Source organism: Gobio gobio (assembly GCF_949357685.1).
Source record: "Gobio gobio genome assembly, chromosome: 12".
NCBI lineage: Eukaryota > Metazoa > Chordata > Actinopteri > Cypriniformes > Gobionidae > Gobio > Gobio gobio.
This window is the reverse complement of record NC_137105.1, coordinates 9185547-9211999: the sequence shown is the minus strand read 5'-3', so window position 1 is coordinate 9211999 and position 26453 is coordinate 9185547. Positions and strand designations below refer to the sequence as shown.

At 36.6% G+C, this 26453-nt stretch overlaps 1 protein-coding gene across 1 annotated transcript; it reads left to right on the top strand.

Annotated features, from left to right (window-relative positions):
- The first annotated feature begins 1433 nt into the window (after positions 1 to 1433).
- Positions 1434 to 26453, top strand: opn8a (opsin 8, group member a). The gene is made up of 4 exons (XM_079830878.1): positions 1434 to 1535; positions 18930 to 19223; positions 20608 to 20939; positions 24828 to 26453. Exons 1-4 carry the CDS (start codon positions 1466 to 1468, stop codon positions 25173 to 25175), a joined length of 1044 nt encoding a protein of 347 aa, XP_079687004.1. The 5' UTR covers positions 1434 to 1465; the 3' UTR covers positions 25176 to 26453.

The following is a 26453-nucleotide window of genomic DNA, read 5'->3' as shown; positions in this document are numbered from 1 at the left end:
GATGAAACTACTGTATTTACTAGCCTCGTTGAGTTTATACTCGCACTCTTGCATACTTGCAAATTATTATAACTCAAACCTCCAATTTGTACATTTAAAAAAAAATAAAAGGTTGAAAGAGTTATTGGATGTCACACAACCATGGTTCATTTATGGCCTAACTACAGCTTTTTACTTCTGGCAAATGTATTTAGGCTTCAAAATTCATTAGTGTTCAGTTGTGAAGATAATTTTGATGAGCAATAAACTTGTCAGCATTGTTGAGTGCAATTAATTACTAAGTAATCTAATCACTGTCATTTAATTACTTTTCCCTTGCAAAAGTAAAGTAAGGGTTCACTAATTTACTTCTGATGTAATTGCATTAAACTTTATACTTTATAGACTATACAACAATTCTGTATAAAACAATAGTGGATTTAACATCCAAATGTAATATTAAAATGTATGTTTTTAATGTAACCGTGTCCCTTTACACACTTTGGTCAGTTCAAGAATAATTTATGCAATTGTATATTTTGAAAGAATTAAAAGTTTTGAAGAAGTAAAACATTTAAATAATTGAAGTTGTGCTTGTGTGTCTATCCTTATTTTGTTCAACCGGTCAAGATCGATATGGGATTTATAAAGTAATTAGTAATAAGTAATGCAATACATTTTAAAAAGAGAGAGTAATTAGTACAGTAATCTAATTACACTGTTGAAGATGTAGCTAGTAAATAATATTTTTTAATTTAATAATTTGAATTAATTGTAACAAAATTACATGACTATTGTGTGATCCACTGATGTTACTGTAGGTTTGTAGACTAAGAATATCTCTAAATATGAAATAATATCTTGCAGTAGCAGACAAATTCACCCCCTAATGCTATAGTTTATGAGAAATTCTGGAATTTAATAATGCTAAATAAAAATGGTGATGATTGAATATTAAATATGCACACTGTTAATACAAAATATTATACTTGAACATTTTAGGCAAGCAGTTGCCAACATTTTCTTCTTAGCACACTAATGCAATACTGTTTAATGCACTCGCATAACGTTGAGTTTCATGCTCATATCTAATGCAGTATATAAAATGGTGTGACAGATGCCCCTTTGTGATAAGTTTGCAATAGTGACATATTCCAGAATTCGATCTCGACACATTTTCTTGGCATAACCTTGCTATACGGAAGCTCCAGAATTTGTATGACAAGAGGTGGACAGTTTAGACGCTACAGACTGTCACGTTGTTACAGCAGTGACTATGATTCTATTCAAGCTCAAGTAGCACACGGGTGAAGGAGTTTGTGCAGGTCGTCCATGTATGTAGGGGGATTACACTGAATGAAAAGGTGGGGGTGCGCGGTGCGAATGATTATGATTGCAGGATGTCAAATTTGAGTGTTTTTCCAGGTGAGGTGGAATTTAAAACCCCAGGATGATATTCACCAACAATTCAGACGGAGAAGCTGGAATGGATCAATACACCTCTAAACTGTCTCCTGCTGTTGATTATAGTGTGGGGACGTTCTTGCTGGTGGTTGGTAAGTGCTGCTTTTTCATACTGCTATTGAAATATGCAAGTTTTACATTTTCAATATTAATGACAATCCTCTGAATTATACCTATGTTTAATGTATGAAGAAAGTGGGCGATAAAAAGTTGAATTACCTTCTTCCAGGTTTTTTTAAATAGTAATGATTGTCACAGGTAAAAAATATATTCTGAGCAATCCGAATAATATGCATTTAAATGAGACTTGAATGAGAGACAGAATCATTCACACAAAACATATCCTTTTTGTTCTTGAAGATGTTTGATCTAAATACTTTTTTTTCTTACATTAGACTGTGTACATAAAATCTGTCTGGTATAGTGATTTTTAAATGCAAGGGATTGGCACACGTATCATTAATTGTTCACATTATACCACTGTTATCACTAGACACCAGTAATTTCCTTGTTCAGGATTTAGTCACAACATGCCAGCAAATCGCTGTCTACTGTATGACCATCTGGATTGATATACATGGCAGTCATAACACAAACTTATTAACTTATTAACGTCTGCTAATGTCCGATTCGCCACCTAATGACTCCTTTGAACCGAATCATTTTAACGACTGGTTAGAAGAACTGATCAGTCCAACACTGAACTCATGAATCAGTTTAATCATTTACTCAGAACACCTGAAATGAGAACACAAGTGTGCTTACCCAATTTAGCAAGAGTGGATAGTAAGAATTAGCTTTAATCATCCACAGTCTTTCAGCTTATTTATTTGGACAATGTGTAGTAAAATAAATAGCCTAAAATAATTTAGTTTAGACTGGAGTGAGGTGAACCCAGAACAAAGTTGTTGTTAGCTAGATGATAATTTTATGAAATTGTATATAGCAGAAACCTAGGCTATTTGTTCATTTTTTAATACTACTTTTTAATATTTGATATGATTATATACCAAAACAATTTTTAGTATATAGTGTAAAAATGAGGAACAAAAACAAACATCAAGGTATCAAAATAAGATAAGCAAAAATTACAAACTTTCTTTGAATTTATTTAAAATGTATTGTCAGTATTGCACTTGCAGATCACGTGGGTAGGGTACTTTTTTACTTTACACCATGCGTGTGTATGGATGACCATGTCTGTCAGCCACCACCGAAGACCATTTTTGACCCAGTAAAAACCCTGGATATTAGTTTTTAGAGTCATAACTTTATTTATTCAGCTTACATGGCTCAAAAACAATACTAGGCCTATTTTATTTTATCAGTTTTTTTGTGGTGGGGCCAGTGAAAATTATGGCAGGGCAAGTAAAAATGTGAACCCCTGAAAACAATCCTTTGCATGTAGCCCTGAAATTATTTATATTTATATTATATATATATATATATATAGTATGTGTATATATATATATATATGTATATATGTGTGTGTGTGTGTGTGTATGTGTGTATGTGTGTATGTGTGTGTGTGTGTGTGTATGTGTGTATGTGTGTATGTGTGTATGTGTGTATGTATGTATGTATGTATGTATGTATGTATGTATGTATGTATGTATGTATGTATGTATGTATGTATGTATGATATATATATATATATATATATATATATATATATATATATATATATATATATATATATATATATATATATAGTATGTGTATATATATATATATATGTATATATGTGTGTGTGTGTGTGTGTATGTGTGTATGTGTGTATGTGTGTATGTGTGTGTGTGTGTGTGTGTATGTGTGTATGTGTGTATGTGTGTATGTGTGTATGTGTGTGTGTATGTATGTATGTGTGTATGTGTGTGTATGTATGTATGTATGTATGTATGTATGTATGTATGTATGTATGTATGTATGTATGTATGTATGTATGTATGTATGTATGTATGTATGTATGTATGTATGTATGTATGTATGTATGTATGTATGTATGTATGTATGTAATATATATATATATATATATATATATATATATATATATATATATATATATATATATATATATATATATATATATATATATATATATATATATATATATATATATATATATATATATATATATATATATATATATATATATATATATATATATATATATATATATATATATATATATTCCACCAAACCAGCTTACCTTTGTAAAATGGCACAGTTTTTTAAATATCTGAATGTATACTATTAACATCAGTCAATCGAGCATTAAATCAAGCACTATTTAAAAGATAGAACTTTAATCATTAGAACTAAATCTTGGTAACCATGTATGAATGCATATTTGTCACTTAGTACTGGTGGTGGTGCTTAAGATATTGCTGGTCATTCAGTGTTTCTGTAAAAAAATACATAATAGTAAATTATTATTAAAATATAATACTACTATTACTAATTCTACTACTAATAACAATATACAATGCACTAACTAAGGATTGATGAGCTGCTGAGTTCATGGATATTAATCACATTGTCAGCGCTCAAACTGATTTGCTAAAATCAAAACAGGGACTGTAATAAATGAGCGCCAGCCAATGAGATTGCCGTTTGTGCATTAGTCCCGCCTACTACCGGAGAAACCGGCGTATCTTCTGCTTGTTCTCAATAGCTGAATAATTCCAAATTAACTCCATTGTTTTGACAGGAAAATACAACAAAGAATATGGTTTACATGTAGAGTGTCGATTCTGCGTGGTATTTAAGATTCTCTCTCTCTGCATGTGTGTGAGAAACACAGCGCTCTCAGCGAAGCAACAGCGAGTCATGTGCCTTCACACTAGAGTTTATGGTACGTCAAATACAAGTACGCTGCGCATTCGTTGAGCTGAATTGAAACAGTACTGATCGCGTGACGGAGAAACTCTCATGCGCTCATTCAGAGTGTTCAGCGGGTGAAAATATATCTATGCTAGCCCAATCATTACCCAATGGCTAATGATAGATATTGTTTAGTCATCCAGAGTGAAGATTTAGTCGCATTTGCGAGTGATTTACTCGCATTGTAGAGGGTTGCTTGATGACGCTGTGAATGAGCGTGGAATCATGGGAGTTGTCATCATCTCCACAGCCATTTGAAAGGAATCCAAAGGACTTGGGCAGAAATCATGTTCATGGATGAACTACAGTATTAAAGGTGTATTAATGTTGCAATGGTATGAAGCAGGGTGGGCAGAGAGCCGTGGGAGCGAATGCTAATGAGAGACACCTGCGATTCACACCAGTCTCAAGGCCAGCGGGGCTTTTATTATGCTTATGCTGCAGTCGGATGCTTCCGCTCTTTGCATTGCGTATATGGGGTAATGCAGCGCTGTTTTACAAGGTTAAAATAAACATACAAAAGGCTGATTTATACTTCTGCGTCTGACCAACGGCGTATCCTCTACGCCGCAAGTTACACGTCAGTTTTCATTTATACTTCTGCGTTATGGTCCGCGTCAATGTGCAATTACACATGCAAACCGCAAATAGGGAGTGTCCATGGGCATGTTGATGGTGTACCCCACAGTATCAAGGCAAAAGCCAAAGAAGAAGCAGCTTGTTGTGTACATTGTCGGAGTAGCAGCAGCAGTGATGGCGGCAAATAGATTTTTCTTGCAGCTTCAGTTGATGTATCTAATACAAATTAAGCATCTCTAGTTGATTAGTAGAGTTAAATAAGAGGCAATCTGGCGCTGGAATGCGTTTTTGAAATCATGCAGAGTGCTCGCGTCGCTGTTTTCAGTATCGGTGGCTCGTGCACAGACAAGCGCTTTAATCGATCGCTGTTGCAGAGACTTTATTCGTTCCGTTGAAATCACAAAACTAAATGCACCCAAATGTGTCCCTGTTCTGAAAACAAATAAATAAACTATATAATGGTGGATTAGAACCCAGAACCTCTGGCACGCTTAACAAAAATTCTACCACAAGAGCATCAAGCGCTCACGCACACTCACAGCGGATCTATGTATTTATTCACTAACATAAAGAATCGATGGACTACAAAATATTGTGTCATATAGCAGATGTAAGGATACAACTATCATCCCATTCCTGGACACACACACACACTCCTACCGCAGATTTTTTTAAATTTATTTATTGACCCGAGGGAGGGGTTCTGGCAGACCAATCACAGCGTTTGCGGCCCGCGTAGAATTGACACGCTGTTACATTTTTGGAGAGGTGCACGTCAGGGTACGTCGTAGGCTACGCGTGCAACACACAGCCTATGATGTAGCTACGGTGTACACTCAATGCAGAAGTATAAATTGGGCTAAATACATACAATCATTTGAGTGTGTTGAAAGTTATGTTATAACGTTACTCTGTGCGTTTGCGTTCGGCCATTGGCTCTGGTTGTGTCCTTGGTGGGCAGAAGAGACAAATCTGTGGCCTCCTTAACTGCATCAGGCCCCACCCCCTTGCCTTCGCCAAGGTCTCTTAGCAGGTCCGCACACATATGCTATGCTTTACCCACCAGAGCCGAAGATGTTCTGGAGGCCCCTGAGTGGAGGTAATGATTTGGGCTATTGGAAATGCTCATCGAGCTTGCTTCTAGGACGAGCGCCTTCCCAGCTGGTCAATCATTGTTTCATTTAGCCACAGCACAAGTTATTACCTCGACTAGCTCCTCATATACGGGTGATAGCGGTGGTGAGTCATCAACATACCCTTCTTCAGAGATGGACAGCTAAATCACCGAGATCTCTCCACTGGCGGAAAAAGTAGCAGCGTGGGCCAGAAATGCAGGGAACCTGAGTCTGAGCACCCTCTTCAAAGATAGCCAAGTGGGAGAGGAGGGTGCAATTTTATTTAAAATAACTTTTCTATTTGAATATTTTAAAATGTAATTTATTCCTGTGTTGGCATCGCTACTCCAGTCTTTGTCACATGATCCTTCAGAAATTGTTCTAATATGCTGATTTGCTGCTCAAGAAACATTTCTGATTATTATCAATGTTGATAATGGTCTAATGGTGTAAATGTATAGAAAATAGTTAAAAAGAACAGCATTTATCTGAAATAAAATACTTTGGTAACATTATACTCTACCGTTCAAATGTTTGTTTGTTTTTTGGAAAGAAAGTAATGCTTTTATTCAGCAAGGATGCATTAAATTGATCAAAAGTGACAGTAATGCCATTAATGTTAACACTTTAGAATACTGTTCCATCATTTATTAATAACTACTCAGGAACAAGTGAGTAACACACTATCAACATTCTAGTAACGTATGTGTAAAGAAATTATTGAATTCTTGCAGTTGTTTGATCTAAATACTTTGTAATCTTACATTAGACTGTGTACATAAATTCTGTCTGGTATGGGGATTTTTAAATGCAAGGGATTGGCACACATATGTTAACATTTTCTTTACCCCAGAGCCACGATACCACTGTTATCACTAGACACCAGTAATTTTCTTGCTCATGATTTAGTCACAACATGCCAGCAAATTGCTGTCTACTGTATGACCATCTGGCTTGATATACAGCAGTCATAACACAAATTTATTAAAGCTTTTAGTGGCGTAACTTTAACCTAGTAATGACGGACCCCGGTGCAGCCACAAATATCATAACTATCTATAGGCCTATTAAGACATACAGCTCTTGAAAAAATTAAGAGACCACTTATCATTGAGAAATCAATGTTAAGTGGTATCTTATTTTTTTCCAGAGCTGTATATTCAAGAAATGTATTAAAAACAGAAAGACACTATAGTTTACTGCCTTAGGCAGCGGAAACAGGCAAGTGGGTTCGTTACGCACGTCAATCCATTCCCGACATTCTTAGTTTGCTTCTTATTTATTAAATATACAGGCAATTAGTTGATGAAAACCACCTCTGCAGAAGAAAATCAACGCCTACTTCATAGAGCTGCAAGATTAATAGTTAAAAGATTGCGATCTTGATTCAAACACCCATGTGATCTTTTTCCTAAATAACAACGATTCGTCTATGTCTATTAAACCTTTGACAAGTACGATCACAATGATTCATATCGCTGAGGCTGAGCCAGAGAGAGCAGTTGTCATGTATAGTAATAAAACAGCTTTGTCTTACAAATATTCATATAATCACAGAAGTACTGGGATAAAAGTTTTAAATTCGGATATAAACACTGATGTCCAGGTAAGTGATCAAAATAGAGTAAATCACCTTTTAAAAGTAACTTGAAGCTTCAAATTAAGATTTTATCGATTACATTGTTACAAATGACTGTTAAAAAAATGTATGTGTCATTGAATCATTCATTCAAGGGATTTGTTCTAAAACACTGATTTATCCAGTAATGAAACAAATGAAGTCGTTATGAATGAGTCATCGAATCATTCACTCAAACCGATTAAATTTTTGTAAAATTCAAATTAGTTAAACATTTTAATTAGATGGCAGTAATGAACATTTTTTTCAGAACCTCTGGTAAATTATATTATTTTAGTTTTCTGTTCAGTGATCTCTGTTTGAAACAAAAAAAATTTGATTCTCAGTGTTATACAGAATCGTGCAGCTCTACTACTTCATTGCAACGTTGGCCCCGCCCACTGGCGTGTTAGTGAGATGACGAGGAGAGGAGAGAAGAGAGACGCAGGATCACTGGATTAAAAATAGCATTACAATCCAAAGGATCATAATGCTAGGAATGTGGTCGTTTATTTACCAACAATGTGAATGCCTCAGTTATGTATTTGTATACAGTACATTTCACTGTGGATTCTTTCAGTCACAATTTCAGCGCAGTTTGCAAACAGACTTTTACAGTATGGACTCGACAGTAATGCAACAACCTGTAAGTAACTGTGTTAGTTATAATGCCTGATCTGTGGCCACTGATTTCTGATGTAATGATTCATGTACAGTCAGATGTTCTTTGTCTATGTGTCAGTAAACGTGACTAAACGGTCAATTTCACATTTTTTCTCTAAGTAGGATGAAAATAATCTGTTATCTAAACGTTAGGAGTGTAACGGTACACGTATTCGTACCGAACCGTTTCGGTACAGGGCTTTCGGTTCGGTGCACGCCTGTACCGAACGGTTTCCGAGTGCAATCTTTTACAGTTTTAACAGTAAGCTTGTTTAAAAGGGTTAGTTCACCCAAAAATGAAAATTCTGTCATTTATTACTTTACCTCATGTCGTTCGACACCCGTAAGACCTCCGTTGATCTTCGGAACACAAATTAAGATATTTTAGTTGAAATCCGATGGCTCAGAAAGGCCTCCATTGGCACAATGCACAGTTCACTCTCAAGACCCTTAAAAGGTACTAAAGAAGTCATTACAAAGTCCTTCTCACTACAGTGGTTCTACAATAACTTTATGAATCAGCGAGAATAGTTTTTGTGCGCAAAAAAACGCTAAATAACGACTTATATAGTGATGACGATTTCAAAACACGGAATCATGAAGCTTCGAAGCGTTATGAATCAGTGAGTCGAATCATGATTCGGATCGCGTGTCAAACCGCCAAACTGCTGATTCGACTCACTGAATCATAACGCTTCGAAGCTTCATGATTCCGTGTTTTGAAATCGTCATCACTATATAAGTCGTTATTTAGGTTTTTTTTGCGCACAAAAACTATTCTCGCCGATTCATAAAGTTATTTTAGAACCACTGTAGTGAGATGGACTTTGTAACGACGTCTTTAGTACCTTTCAAGGGTCTTGAGAGTGAACCGTGCATTGTGCCAATGAAGGCCTTTCAGAGCCATCAGATTTCAACTAAAATATGTTCATTTGTGTTCCGAAGATCGACGGAGGTCTTACGGGTGTCGAACGACATGAGGGTAAGTAATTAATGACAGAATTTTCATTTTTGGATGAACTAACCCTTTAAGCGCGGAACACACTTCAATCCGAGTTCCCACACAAACATAATTAAGTATTCAGTCCATTTTATCACGATATTCAAACGATAAATGCCATTTTGACGCTCTATGTGGCATGACTGATCACTGATCACAATTCAAGCAGCAGATCGACGCGCACACGCGTGAACACAATCATCTGTGAAGGCGATCGATCATCTCTTCCTAAAGAATAAACATGAACGACCATCTGAAGGTATGCTGAGGATACATTACAACTTACTGTCATGTATCATATGTGGTGTAATCGCTAAATCAGTGTTTCAACGGCGGAAATACATTAATATAGCTGCTTGTAAACTAAACAATGTCATGCAACGTTAGCCTCACATTTAAGTTACCTCAGGCAGTCATTCAGTGTCCACAGAATTTTATTCACAAGAGAAATCAACTCTTTCACTAAATATATGCTCTATATATTCATTATATTCTACTTAATCTGTGAGGGATGTCTTGATTATTTCATGCATATTAAATAAACCTGTCATGAAAATGACAGACACTGTGTAGGCTATAAATGATTATATTTCAACAACGAATTGGAGAAAAAACTATTTTATAATTAGATTTAGAAGTTAATGAAAAAACTGCCTTATGTGAAGTTTACATGTTTGCATACAATGTGTTATTTGAGTGTTGATTATTATACCTAAAAGTAAATAGCAACTGAATTTAGGCTAATAGTTTGGGCTCTGTTGTTAACCTTTAATGTTAATGTTTAAGGGCTCCCTATATAATTTACAGAAATATTGTTAATAAACTTTTAGTTATAATTTAATTAATTCAAGGATCTAAGGATTAATTAATTTAAATCTAGATGGAGATTTTGGCATTGGTATATTATGTCATTCACCATTATTAGCAGCTGCAATGTACAGAGAGAAATGGAAACCAAAGTGTATTTTTATAGATCCATTGTGGACAAATTGCATAAATTCTTGCTCAGGCACTTAACTTTAGCAGCCAGCAGGTGTTAAAAACCACTATGCAAGTGAGTTAATGAATCACTTGAATCAGAGATGAGCGCAGAAACCAGCACTACTGCATGCAGTCGCACTCACAACATGCTCTAAAATTTCTCATAATCTCATTTTCAACTCTTCACTCGACAAATGTTCACCGTCAGTGTCACCAGTTCAAAAGCATAACAACAGAGATATGGGGGCTGCAACTAATGATTATTTTGATAATCGATTAATCTATTGATTATTTTTCCGATTCATCGTTTTATTACATTATTTTAAACAATGTTATTTCTTATCCTGCCTAATGCTATCCTCCAAATAATGTGTAAATATAAAGCATATGAAAACAAATATAGTGAATGCATGTAGGCTATGCTGTACATTATAAGCAAAAAATACAAATATTACATATTATTAAAAACAACTGATTGCTTACTATTTTAAAGCAGAAAATAAAATGACTAAATTAAAAATGATAAAAACGAAACAAAAAAAAGCACAAAATGCTAATTTTCTTGAGGTAAGAACACACACATTCATTCATCTGAACATTATACATTAATTCCAACAATAGTGCCTTTACTGAAATCCAAAAAATATATATATATTTTATAATGAATTTTGTGTATTTACTCCTATTCTGCTGCGCTCCATCTGTTTGACAGGCATGTGCACAACGGCGCTTGTTCACTGAAGTCTGTGATGTTTAATAACACTTGTTTTTTGACAGAATATACAAAATGGAAATCTACAGACATCTACAGATAAGGATATAAGCCCAACCATAAAATATAAGTTATGCACTGACTGATGAAAACACGTGTCGAAGGAATTAAACAGCACGTGCATCAGTCAAAGCATGGCAGGGTAAGAAGCGGTAACACTTATGCTTTAGTTTGAAGCAAATAATAAACCGTGTTAACAGGTGTATGGCATTAAAAGTAATTTGAGTTCCCTGGTCTGAAAAGGGGAACAAGACACTGTGTCCCCTTTAGGACACTATGGGGAATGCCTTCGACGTGGCCGGTGTCTGAAGCGCGTATCCAAATGCGACAATGGCATTGGCTGCATCCGAAATCGCAAACTTCCCTACTATATAGTAGGCGAAAAACAGTGTGAGACAAAAGTAGTATATCCGCATTCATTGTACTCATAAAAGAGTAGGCAAAAAGTACCAGAGTGACCTACTTCTTCCGGGGAGATTCTAAAGTGTGCATACAATGGACACTTTACTATCCCATGAGGCCACGGGAGAGGATTTGTGAATGGCAGTGAAGCGACGTAACCGACTCTGGTAGGTCATTTTTAGTGGTCGTGAAGTAATTACTTATTCAAAATAAGTACCTACTCAAGAGAGTATGCGATTTCGGCTGACGACAGCCTGTGACGTCACTACCAGTGCGACCGAGGGTATAAACCGGCACCTGTAGAACACGTCATCCACTTCTTTATATTAGGGAGCCATTTGTGTGCAGCGTGTTTCTAAAGGCAACTACAATGGAATCCAGCACAAGAAGTGTATGCCCTCTTATCAGAGGTACCTGACACCTGGGGACTCGCATGACGTGTGCTTGATGTGCCTGGGTGAGGAGCATGCATGCTCAGTCCTCGAGGGGACTGTATGTGCTCAATGTGAGAGTTTTCCAAACAAAAAGCTCTGTGCACGTTTGTCCCTTTTCTCGAGGGAAGAGGGACGAATGCCTGTGCCCCGTGGCTCGGGACCCGCTCGTGGGGGGGTCGATTTTCTCAGTAGCAGTTCATAAAAGCAAACATTAACTTTATTTTAATCAAGTTAATTATTTTTTTTATATTATTTAATAATATATTAATTATTTAACATCATTGCATTATATAATCTTATGTTAGGGATGCATGATATAGCAGTACCTTATTAATTATCGGCTGATATTTAGTGTTTTTTTATCGTTATCAGTCAATATTGGATATTTGTTTGTGCATGCTCATTTCCTTTAGCCTGGTTAAAACCAGACCATTCTCAGTAGTAACTGAGTTATGGTCTGGCAAAGCTTCATAGACAAATCATTTCCAAAGGGGCGTCACCAACGGGCGTTGCTCAAATGCCTCTGGGCGCAATTGGATAGACCTAAAACCAATCAGAGCGATGAAGGAGATGACGTATGCAGAGCGACGGAGAAACATCTGAGACTCTGGCCGTTTCTCAATATGCGTTCTTGTCTGTACTTGTGTTCTCAAATAGGAAATGTCCCCGGTTTCCATTTCAGAAATCTGGTCACCGTACCTAAATCACATATTAATGTTTAATTATTTTTAAAATGTAAACGAAAAGAGGCAGGGTGTTTTATACTTCGTTTTATTATAAATATATAAGATACTCAATGTAGGCCTAGCTACGCGTTGCCTGAACCACATTTGTGCGGCTAATATGTTTAAGTTTTTTATTTTTTATTAAATGAGGCAGTGGTGTTTTATGACATATTTCGTACGCGAACTTCTGACTTGCGTCCGTGACTTACCAAGTTTGACTCCGGAGAACGAACTCCCGAGGACGGGAGGACACTAGTCCGCCTACTGTGCTAATGGACAAGCAGCATTCTTGACAGTATCACTCAGTATATATTTGTATATTTTAGGCTACAATAAAACAAAATAATGATATTTTAAATATTAAACATATTATAGCCACACAAATGTAGTGCAGGCAATGTATATTATCTTCGATGCATGTATATAACAAAACGAAATATAAAAAAAAAACGGCCTCTTTTCGTTTACATAAAAAAATAAAAACATATAATATGTGTGCATAATATAGGCTATGATTATCACTGTAATAAAATGAGATATGACAAAACAAAACCCAGTCTCTTTTTGTTAAATGTTAGTTTAATGTGTGATCAATATCCATTATAAAAGTATAAGTAAAAGGTATAAGAAGCTATACAATACATAAAGCAATTCAGTCAAAGAAAGTCAGCGCTAGGAGACTACAACGGTAAAGTTTAATAGCTTACAAATATAAAGTTATGAAACTTCACTTTGCCCTCAGACAAAACGATCTGTCAGGGAACAAATTATAGATTAATGAGAGCAAAGATCAGCCGTTAGATCTACAAAAGACGAGATGGTTTAACCACTACAGAGACCTCGGAGCCAGCAGCAGATGGCAGAAGGACTGGCCGAGGAAAGGCGCCTCTTGGTGGGCTCAATGATCGATTGAGCGCCGCTGAACCACTGGAGCTCACAACTCCGAAAACGGCAGATCAAATTGTCAAAAAGGCGCTCTCTTTATAAATAAACCACAGATTTGAGCTTTAAACAACTACATTCTCGCCTGAAAATGAATTCAAACTATATTTTGTGAAACATTAACACTACCAGAGGGCTCTCGCTAAGACAAGCAAGCTGGTATATCAGACTTTTGCCGAATCCAGTCGGTAAGACAGCGATAACATCTTTTTTAGATATGAAGGCTTCGAGTGTTGTTCTTTGCTCGGGTTTTAACGGAAAGGAAAAGTTTAAATCGCTCAAAACAGCCGCGATAGCTGATTTCGAACGAGTGATGTTCCACGGCTGCATCCATCTTTGTAGTGTACAGAATCTGCTTCACCGTCGCTGTGCTGTCGTCATCGTGTAAAGCCCACCCCAACGTTTCTGATTGGTGCCTCGATTTCGAGGGATTAGAAATGGGTTTGAATGGGCTCTTTGCCAGACTACTTGCAGAGCAAATCTAAATTTGCCGGAAGTTGTCTGGGTTTTCCCAGGCTACATTTCCTCCATTTTTACATTTAGAATACCTTTACTGTAGCCTATAATAATCTCATAATAATATTCATTTTTAATACTCTAAATGATGCCTAAATTCACTTGTAGCATTTAAAACATTTGTTTCTAGTGTGTTATTTTTAATATAGGCCTATTTAGTCAAAATAGTACATAATTTTTAATATTGGACACTTTTGGACTCAACAGTAATCAACAGTACTGTTATCAACAGTAACATTACAATTATTATCATGCATCCTTATTGAATCAGCTAGAAAATGTCATGAATATAATTTATAGATATCACTTTCATGGACCTTTGGTTGTAAAGATCAAGAACAAGTTCATACTTCAAGTTTGAACAAGTTACTACTTCATATTATTTTAACCAAACAAGGTTGAAGTACACAAAAAATGGATAAGATTTACTAAGTATGAGAATATTTTCACTCAGAAATTGCCAGTAAATGTCACAAATAACTGCAAAGAAACAAGTAACACATTGAATTAAACATGAACTTTTGAAGTAGAAAGACTGAAATAGTTTCCTTGTAAAATAATGTACTCCAATAATCTGTTGTTTAACTTTGACAAATATTTTTACAGTGTACATCTAAAGAAACTTAACTGAACATACTGAGGTATTTTAATAGATAGGATGTAATACAAACAGCTTGCATAAGGCAGCTTTTTTTGCACGCAGAGCCTGAACGCGCCAAGCTGATGTGCTCAAGAGAATGTGACTGCGCTCCACTGAGCTGTACAAAAGGGAATCACAGAGATGATGAACGTCTTTGTAATGCTCTCAGAGATAGCTCACTTGAACGTGTTTACCGTTTACACCAGATCCCTAAGAATGCACCAAGAAATATCTGACAGTGATTTATGAATTTGCCCCATTTCTGTCAGACATACAGTTGCAGGAGTACAACGAAACATGCAGCGCTTTAAAAGTAGCATTAAATCGAGTTATGTAAACAGTTTAACTGCTCAGTGCACTATTAAACACCATTTTAATGCTCTTCTGCCAAAGACGCAATTCCACGTCAGTCGCTTTGTCTGATTAGAGTGAGATTAATAAACAGGAAACAATGTTGTTCTTTTGATTAATTACTTTTTGGCACCTCAAAGAACACAGAGCATCTGAAAAATCAGACTGCAGAAAAAAGGACATGCAGTAATTATTTTTCTAATTAGCAGCCGCCTGCATTTTTTCACTGCTATAAATGCAAGAGCATTGAAATGGCATATTCATGTCAGAGTGCATCTGTTGTCATGCGACAGCTTCAAAGAATACCTGTTAGGCTTTTCTGAGAATCTGTTTAACCATGTCATAAGGTTAATGTCTCTGCCTGTATCTATTTACGAACCTGACATGAACAGATGTTGACACAGGTAAATGTCAGTTATGTGACATTAAGTGAGCTAATGTGAAAAGACCTGCTTCCAACAAGATAAAGCACAATCTCTAAAGCCTGCCTTTGTCTCACATCAGCCATGAGTTTATAATAAGTCATTTTTTAATTAGAAATTTGCCTGAATAGGATTTTAATATTGGGAAAGCTATTAAAGGTGCACTATGTAAAAATGTGTCAGTAAAATATCCAAAAACCACTAAGCCAGTGTTATATATTTTGTTCAGTTGAGTACTTACAATATCCCAAATGTTTCCAAATATTTGTAAATCGTGAGAAATTGCTATTTTAACCAAGGAACCGGGGCGTGTGAGGGAGTTGACTGTCGATTGCATCATATCTGCGTTACCCTCGGTTTGCGGTTTTATTTTACAGAAACGCTTTACTCTCCCATATGTGCAACAAGTGTCATAGCAGCCGCTGAGCGAACGCACAGAGTAACGTTATAACTTCATTTTCGACACACTCAAATGTATCCAATATAATAAACAGAGCTGCGTTACCTCATACTCATGACCGGAAAAGCGGAAGTGGCGCCAGCGACTGTGGCATAATAAAAGTCCCACTGCTCGCGAGGTGTGTGTTGCCTTCATCTTATTACCAATCGCTCCAGCGGCCTTGCTCATATCCACAACACTCGGTCGTGCGCCGCTTCATACTACAGTAACCTTAATAATCGCATCCATGAACATGATTTCTGCCCGAGTCCTACAAAGACCACATGTCCCAAGATTCTGAGCTCAAACTTGGCATCATCCAAACTATGCCTTTGTTTTGAACAGGCAACCTCTAGTGGATGGAAAAGTTACATAGTGCACCTTTAATTGCCAAAGTAACTAGCTAGGCTAATCGAACTGAGGATGTGTTTCATTTGCATTACATAATAATGGGAGGCAACACATTAAAATCAATTGTGCCTCTGCCTATATTTTATAAAACTTCCCTAACGTAGGCCTACCTATACATAGTTAGCAGAATATCAACATATTTCCGCACGGTTCCTTGCAAATGCTACAGTGTTTTGACCTCAGTGTTGTTGTTTTTTGCCTCAGGCACCATGACTGGCGCTGCTGGGAACCAAACAACATTACATTGAATATTACATCCTGCAGATCTGCAAGAGATGCCATCTCTCAAAAGACAACTTTTCTTAAGACCATTTTCCAAGAACACTGTTGACCACACAAGAGAATCAGTCAGATTTCTCCCCTGCTTTCTGACTGCCGTCGGCTAGGTTGACATCCTGTTCAACCCTGCGAAATTGATCTTTGGGTGGATTTTCATCCCATCATATATGATGTGGAACATATCTTTTCATCTGAAGAGTCACCATGATTGCTTAGTGACATTTAGACTGTTCTGCCAATAGCTTTACAAGCTATTTGCGAATTACAAATAATTCAAGAGTCTGACCCTATAGTTAAGGGATGAACCCCAACAAAGAAAGTCAAAATAAAAGGTCAAATTAAATATTTTATGTTTTCAAAAAATGAATTCTGTATTCAAAAGTAGGTCTGCAGCACATACACGTTTCAACAGTATCATCAAACAACGTTTCAACAACTACAAAAGTTACAAGATAAAAATTGCTAAAAAGTAGACAAGACTAGAGTACATCGATCGACAAGACATTCGTACGCTCATTGTAGGTTTTAATAAGGTGATTAAAAGTATTCCTGTCAGTTTATAAACTTTGATTAATTTGCATTTAAGATATGGCTGTTTAAACAATTATATTCCTACACTTGGCAATCAATGGTGTTCTTGTCTTGATTAAAAAAAATGCAACAACTTGCATTTGCACGCACTTCATTTTTTATTAGAAATGCTCTTTCAAAGAAACATCAGTGTCTGTTATCCAAACTCTGATCTGAATAACTTATGGACATTTCCTCACAAACTTTTTATCCCTAGTAAAATTGGTTCATAGATATTACCCTTGTAATTTATTTTTGAGCAGGTTTTCTGAGAATGTATCTTCTTTATGTTCCTATTGTAATACTGAAGAAGAATCAATTCTGTATTATCAGTGCCCAGGTCTTTTTGGTCAGAAGTTACCATGTTAGGATTCTCCTGCTCCAACAAATTGGTTCTAAGGATGTTAATCTAGGTTATACTGTATCATTGCTTTGTCTTCTGGATCAATTGTTCCTTCACAAAGCTAGAACCATACACTGTAATCCCAATTTTAGAATGTTCTCCACTGATATAAAGTCCCTTTTTACTTCCTTTAAGAACATGTACATATAACATCCTTGAGTCTGTTGTAAGGAACCTTTCATTTTTCATATTAACAAAATGTTATATTGTGTTGTTTTGTGTAGTTCTTATAACCTTTTGTGATGATGTTGTAGCCTATAGGCCTACCTCCTTATATTTTTCTTACTGTTAATATCTGCATCTTTTAAAAATAAAAATAAAATGAATAAAGAAACCTTACCTTATGATGGTCTTGGCTCTTGATGGAATGTAAACAAACATCCAAAACCCAGGTCCTAATCCAGCAAAACGCGACCTGTCGAGTACAAATGAATGAAGTCTAATTACCATAACTGTATTCACATTGTCAAACCTTGAGTAGTTGGCTTCAAAACCATGAAATGAAAGAATTAAACTAAAATATTATGATAATTAGCACAACGTAGCCTATTATTTGAGTGTTACTTCCACAATTCTGTAGGGATCCACGTTCGCGTTCCCCTCAAGTAACAAAGAATAAATGCGAATGCATATACTTTTATGCACATATATTTCACATACACCATTTTTAACCAGTTTTGGGAGATGATTTTGATGTTGCGCTGTCCTGTTCTGGCCTGCAGAGTGCACGTGCCTCAACCTAACCGCTGGCACGTCGTATGTGCGCGCGTGTGCTGAAATAATATGGCATTCTTATGTAGATCGATTTTCTTTTTTATTTACTGCTAAAATTTTAATAATAATATTTAATAATAATAATAATAATTTGTACAATTTAAAGTTAATTCAAGTTCATTCGATAATGTTGTTACTTCTAAATTCTTTGGCATTGGTGGTGGGTGGATGAATGTAACGTTTATCATAGGTCAAGATATCAATCCAGGCAGAATCATAAACAAAGACAACCCTGAAAAATGTTTTAACACTAGGCTATTTTAGCAAGTAACAACATTTATGGTAGCCTACAGTTTATGGTCAATGTATGTCAGATTGTTAATGCTGATTTGAAATATGTTAAAATGTGAATGTAGTAGCCTAAGCATTTTTTTAAGATTTCAGGATTTCCCACTTCAATATGATTTGGTCTTGCCCTGAGGTGTTTCAAATATGGCAGCCGAGTGAACTTTCCTTAAAAGGGACTTTGTCATAAATCAAACACAATCTTTCTATAGTTAGTTGATACATGCTATGTAATCATCTGAAATTTGATTTTTACTTTGTTTACCACTTGCTTTTCTCCAGCCATCCTCTCCGTCCTGGGCAATGCAGCCGTCCTGGTGGCAGCCGCTTGGCGTCAAAGTGTTCTCAAAGCTCCTGAGCTCCTCACGGTCAATCTGGCCGTGACTGACATTGGTATGGCTCTCAGCATGTACCCACTCTCAATGGCCTCTGCCTTCAACCACGTCTGGATTGGAGGTGACCCTTCCTGCCTGTACTATGGCCTGATGGGAATGATCTTCAGCGTGGCCAGCATCATGACTCTGGCCGCCATGGGGTTAGTGAGATATCTGGTGACAGGAAACCCTCCGAAATCAGGTACTGTGCTGATCGCATTAGGTCCCAAAGTGAGATTCAAACAGCATCTTGGAAAATGTAGAAACATTGATTGAATTAATTGATTGATAATTTGTACCCAAACACAAAAGGTCAATGTGTGTTCAATGAACTTTTGTTTTGTTTTTTGCATCCTGTGCAATAACAGTGGAAATGTTCAATAGGTTTTAGCAGCCAATATTTTAAGATTTGCGTCTATACCACACTTAACTAAACCTACAAATATTAACTGTGAAAAGTGTGACAACTAGCTCCAGTCTCCCCTATAAAACGGATGGTTTTACAAAGCAGATTTTGAAAAACCATATGTACTATACAGCAAATTACATCGAATGTAATCACAATAAATAGATGAAACATCATTGTGTGTTTCTATTGTTTGATCATGAAAGCAGAATTATCAACAAAAGGGCAGGAAGCCACAAACATATTGGAAGTCACAGAATATAAAGGGTTCCATTATGTGCAATGCAATTTTGTTCAATTAAATATTTCAATGGTTGATGAAAAAGTAAATATAGGCAAAGATTTAGAAAATGCTGCAACAAGAAAATATTTTCTTCTACATCCGAGTGAAACTATTGAGAATATTTAAGGTGGGTGGGGACTGAGAACTTTCCATTAATTGTTGATTGTATGGATGCAGATCTGAATGTGAGCCTGCAATCAATATTAAGACTAATGATTGACGTCTGTTGTTTCATCGGAAGAGAAAATAGATACACTGTACAATTCTGTACAAAAATGGAAAATGTCATTTTCCTTAATTACCTTAATTAGGACATTATTCATTAACAGACATTTCCTTTAACCTTAAAACACAATGCAGTCCGTAATTACATTTAATTCGGTTATTTTCAAGCATTCGTGGACACTTTAAAAAAAATAAATCCGTAAAATAACAGAAAACTGTATTGTACTCTCTCATACAATTGTATAACCCATATAACTGTATGATTCATCATCCATACTGAGCTTTAATAATGTTCTGTAAGTACTATGTAAATAAATGTACTTTTTAATTGGGTCATTCATTTGTACCATAAACGTGAAACACATGCACAGCAATTATCCTTGAAATCTTGAATGATGCATGAAAAGATCTTTGTGGAATATAGACAGGCATAATGATGGCTCACTGGTGATTTTTTCCAATTAGACAGTTTCTGTTTTCTCTTTTTTTCTTTACCTTTTCAAATCTCCTCTGCATTTACAAAGAAACTTTAAATGAGGGAAAAATGTGTTATTGACAATATGATTTGAGATCTATTGAGCTTTTTTCATAGGTATGGCTCTATTTCTAGAACTTTACACGTTAAAAACTCTGAATCCTCTTTTATCTTTTTTTTTTGTCTATCTGTTCCAGGAAGCAAGTTTCGAAGAAAAACTATAAGTATATTGATTGGTGTCATCTGGATTTATTCACTGCTGTGGGCAGTGTTTCCTCTTCTGGGATGGGGAGGATACGGGCCGGAACCCTATGGTTTGGCCTGCTCTGTGGACTGGGCCGGGTACCAGCACTCCTTAAACGGCTCTTCGTTCATTATGTCTTTGGCCATCCTGTGCACGCTGATCCCATGTGGTGTCATCCTGTTCTCCTATGCTGGCATCGCCTGGAAGCTCCACAAGGCTTATCAGTCCATCCAGAGCAATGATACCCTGCCCAACTCTGGGGCCGTTGAGAGAAAAGTCACCATGGTAAGGGCCATCCAATATTGCACACAAAAATATTTAGAGTTTTCTCAAAATAGGCAAGCTCCAGTGAAACGCCTTCCTGAACAAGAAAAAATGTGGGCGGGACTTGATTTTGTATTGGTAATTGAGGCCCCGTCCACACGGAGACGCGTTTAGCTGTATATGTTCAAATTTTGTACCGTATCAGCTTTTCATCCACACGGATCCGGCGTTTTGGGAGCATGAAACCGATATTTTTTAAACTGGGTCCCAGAGTGGATAAATCTGAAAACGACAAACTTGCATTTTCGTGTGTACAGCCAATCCGTATATTTTGTGAAACGTTGATGTCATCACACCATGTCCTGCGCGGGGCGAGACTAGAAGGGATACAACTACGGGCACTAAGCATGTGCACATCAATATTTCGTCATTTAATTACTGCATTTGCATTATTGTTAGGGTAGGTTTAGGCTTGGGGATGTAGGAGTTAATAAAACACATCTGGTAAGTAGCACATTTATTTATTGTTATTTTATTGTGAGATTTTGCCTCACTTCCGACCATTGCTGTACCCTTCGAGCCACAACTCTTCTTCTCCGTTTATAGTGTATTTCTGTGGCAGAATTACAGCGCCACCTACTGGTCTGGCATGTATACTACATCATTTTGAGCCGTTTTCAATGCTCTCGTGTGTACGCAGATATTTCTTGAAACGAGGGGAAAAAAAGATCGGATAGGGAAAGCTCTTGCTTCGTGTGGACGGGGCCTGAGTGGATGGTTGGGGTGTGGTATTGCTGTGACGATGTGAGTGAAAGGTTGACCCGCCCTCCGTCATCAAAGAAAAGAAAAGATGTCGCTGCAAGAGGGTGGGGCAATATTTTGATCAACGACGTTGATGTTTTGGCAAACAACGTCCAATAGGAAAATTCAATTGCAGTAGCCACCGTTCAACGTTAAGAGGGCAGCATATATTGTAGAGTTAAAACACTTTATACTCAAATATCAAAACATTTACTTGAATCAATGAACAGCACTAATAAAGCCCAAGTCTTGCAGATCATTAACTAAAAAAGTTGTTTTAGGGGTTAGTTACCCTTTAAGCTAATAAGGTTAATCTTATTTGGCTGCACTCTGTCCGCAGTGGAGGGGCTCGAGGAAGCAGCTTCAACTCAATAGATGTACCCCCAGTGGGACTGCTTATGCTTGGATGATGAGAATGATAGCAAGAAGCCTAAATTATGTTTTCCAGCATCCCTTCTCCAACCCAACTCCTTACACTTATCTGTTCTTATATCCCAGCCAAGGATACAGGGGGGTACACTGGGTTCGGTCCACATTGCAAGCTCGGAGCCCTGCCAAATACACATACTATTTGATTACACTGTAAACCCGAATAAGTTGGCAAAACTCAAAAAAATTGAAGCAGAACTCTGAACTTGAAATATTTGAGTAAGCTAATTCACACATTTAACTTACAAATATCATGTGATATCAAATTTTTAGTAGTGGAAACTTTAACTAACTAATTCAATAAATGCCACCTTGCTAATTGGTCCCAAAATGCTTTGGTAGCATTAGCATAGCACTTGCTGAATGAGGACAGCAATATATTACATTTAACATCTATCTGTTCTCAAACTAAGCTCATGCTCCACTCGTCACTATGATGGTAATCCTACAAAAAAAAAACAACGTAACAGAGACTCTTCTAAACTAACACAGTAAAACATTACAGACTGCTAGATCTCCCACTTAACATTGATCTTGCCCAAAAAAACATACTACAACACTTAATTTTGTTGTTGTTTTTTTGGTTTGGCAAAGCATGTTGGGAAATAGAAATCCCAGTTTCGGTTAAATTTAAGTAAGTCTAAATTCTAATTTCTAAATTCCTTAAAATTTTAGTCTAAAAGAAACATGTTCATAAAACCCAAAACAATAAAAAAATTCAGATTACTTAAAATCAGCTTTGAGAACTCAAAAGAAAAAGAAAGTTCTAAATACTCATTAAAATTCCTCAGGTAAAATTCAATTTCAATAGTGTTGTGGCAGTTTTTTTTTATCAACTCTGAATAAGAGACAAATCTTTATAATTTTAATCAAATGGTTTAATCTTTTGCAGAAGCCATCCTGAATGTCTGCAGAGCATTGCCTGACAGACGAAACAATTGAGTTCCCTTTTATAGCCTTTCGGTCAGCATCTCTTCTGTAATTTTCCACACATCCTCAAATAACAGCCGTATGTCTTTCATCCTGACACTTGGACCCTCAAAATTAGATGTACCCTGACCCCTAGGGTCATGAGACCCACATTTAGGTGGACAGTGACCCCTAAGGTCACCCCTGCATAATATTCTTTGATACAGTAAATGGATAAATGTGAACAATAAATTCGTATGCAGAATGAATTTTCTTCTATGATTCAATTTTTTCCACCACAATTGGAATCCATGCAATCTGGAATTTAGCGTGAGAGTGGAATGCATATTTAAGTTGACAAACAGAAAACTGCTTTGTTTGAAAGTGACTAATGTGTAAGATGTTTCATACATTGCTATTATTGACAATAGACAGTTTTTTTTTTTTTTTTTTTTTACTAATAGTTTAGTTTGGTTTATTATTTATTTGACAGGGACCATGTGCAAGTACATTAATCTTACAAAAGAAAAGATGCTTTACACCAGATTTAGCTACACTGTTCATTTCCATCTGCAGTCCCTGGGCAGATAAAACAATAAAATATATACACATCTAAACATCAATATATATAACTCACTATCTATTTACAACCCCATTTACATTCACACTTCAGCCTAAGCTAACCCTGTACATACTGTCTAAAATCAACCTTTTAAAATTGCTACAGTAAAACCTTACTAACCATTAACATAATCAGTGCTGACAGTTGGTTTTCTAATAATACCTTTCTAACAATATGACTGTACCTTTAATAAGCACAGCTAATGAGCTAATGAATAATTGTTTTGAATGCATTCTAACTTTTCAAATTTCCTCATGAAAAAGTGGCATATGTACACAAAAAAGGGTAGGATTAAAAAAAGAAGAAGAGCTATTTACTTTGAAAGCTTGTCTTTTTGATTTCTGTTAAGCTTCCAGCATGTGTGAACGCTCTGGGGTTTGCACATACTGTGACCCTGCATGTTGTTAAACACTTAAAGTGTGCAGAATTTCAACCTGCTTTGTATTGTTACAGTGTTGATAGTATATACAGCATAAATGAACAAAGCATACTGTTTTTCCATTGTAACAACACAAAGCTGGTTAAAAACCGGCAAACTTGTCCTTTAGGTGTTTAACAAGATGCAGGGTCACAGTACGTGCAAACCCTGGAGCATTCACACATCTGCTGGAAGTGTAGTTGTCCCTGCTACAGTGGCAGACCCCGATTCACACCCCGGCTCCATCTTCTGCAACAGCAAAATTGTTTTTTTTTTTGCTCTGCTGGTTTCAAATCTAAAATCTTGAACCTAAGATGAATATTTTACTGTTTGCGTCCCAAATTATAGAAGTGGGTAAAGGTCAAGCTCCAATCTCACCTTAAATGTCACTAATGAAGTAAATCGATTCCAAGAAAAAGCCCTATATGTGCTTGTCATTTTCCAGGAACTTGCATTTAAAGCTTAAAAGTGTTTTGTAAGTTTATTGTTAGGACACTCTCTCCTGGAGGTAAGGGCAAAATGGTATTTTTTTTCCCTGAACCTGCCAGCTATGATATTTAAGCACAATGTTGTTCTTAAACCTTAAATTATTAGATGGTGCATGTGGAACCATCATTCTGAATTAATGCATCAGATCAGTGCCCTTTCCCCCAGACAACAACTGCGGTAGCGGTTCTCAACATGAATCATTTTTAACTATGTCAGTTCAAGTTTCCCTCCTGTGTTTCAGATGGGTATACTGATCAGCGCTGGATTTATTGTGTCCTGGACGCCCTATGTATTCATCAGTCTCTGGACCATGTTTCACACCGAGGGCAAAGATAGCGTGGCGCCCATTGTCAGCTTGCTACCCTGCCTCTTCGCAAAAGGCTCAACGGTGTACAACCCTTTTGTCTACTACGTTTTCCGCAAATCTTTCCGCAGAGAGCTACGACAGATCCGGATGTGTTGTTACCAAGGCTGCTGGGATGCTGTGAACAAAATGACAGGAAGAGAACGCTCAGAGGAAAATAGCGGGGCACAAAGACAGGAGAACAGTGAAAGCACAATGGTAGAGGTCACCCCGAAAATATATTGAGAGGTGAGGCGATGAGCTCCAATGAATAAATAAAAGGGAAAAGTGTTGCCGGATGGTTTGCAGCCTAGAAACACTTGGTCTTGGTGTGCTAATGCATCTTCAAGAGTAGCAGGACTGTGTCTACAGAACACAGTAGAGCATGGCATGAATGTAGGACACAAAACAAATGTATTTGAACTACTATCTATGGAAACATTTCATATAGTTTCATTCCTGTATACAGGCCACTGAAACAAGCAGATATTTTCAGGATATTCTCTGTCCCAAAGGCTGAGATCCAGTATGGAATCAACACACTTCAATGTGTTCTCTGTTCACTGACAATCCCACGTTTATCTGTTTGAGCAGTGTCTCATTCTTTTGTGCTTTTATCTAATCTTTTATTGCTGTCAAACCTTTTTGCTTTTCGTCATTGAAATCCTTTATGATACACGCCTCACAAGAAGATGAAGATTTTTGCACAACTATGTTCCAATGATTTTTAGTCTCTGAATTTTCCTTTCAGTTTTCCATTGAACCTGTTTTTCATTAAAACCATTTTTCCCGCCCACTGTTTCTTTGTATTTCCCCTGTATTCTTCCCTAATGGTTGTGAATCTTTCTTTATTAGTACCGCATTAATGCATCCAAAGCTGCAATTACCAGTGAAAGGGGCTGATCATCGGGTGCATAAAGATTAAAAGAAGGATCCCGTTGATGGCTGTTTGCATGACTCCTTCAGTACAAACACCCCATTGAGACTTGATTAAAAAAGTCACGCTCACCATGTCAAGCTAAGGCACAGATGCTACTTTACTGTTGGATAGAATTATTTGAAAAGTATTCACAGGAATCATATTGCCAATCAGAGTCATCCTTTTAAAGCTGCATTAGGTGATTTTTTTTAGCTATGGTCACATTTTTCAACTTATTAAAAAATGTCATCTTGTATTTAGTCCTTTGAAAATGCCTTTATGCACAGATTTTTGGTTCTTCCCCGACCATGGCTTTTTATGACACTATAGCTTCACTGCAGAGCAACTCTCGGCAGGAGTGTCTTAAAGGATTAGTTCACCCCAATGCTATCCAAGATGTTCATGTCTTTCTTTCTTCAGTCGAAAAGAAATTAAGTATTTTGAAGAAAATGGTCCAGGGTTTTTCATCATATAATAGTTCTCAGTTGCAACCAAAAGTCTGAAGGTCCAAATCAATGCAGTTTCAAAATGCTTCGATGGATTCCAGAGGCTCTGCGTGATCCCAAATGAGGAATAGGGTCTTATCTAGCGAAACGATCAGTCAT

Coding starts and splice junctions, on each gene's coding strand:
- opn8a (XM_079830878.1), top strand. CDS start 1,466: ATGGATCAATACACCTCTAAACTGTCTCCTGCTGTTGATTATAGTGTG. Junction 1,536..18,929: donor GACGTTCTTGCTGGTGGTTG/GTAAGTGCTGCT, acceptor GCTTTTCTCCAG/CCATCCTCTCCGTCCTGGGC. Junction 20,940..24,827: donor TTGAGAGAAAAGTCACCATG/GTAAGGGCCATC, acceptor CCTGTGTTTCAG/ATGGGTATACTGATCAGCGC.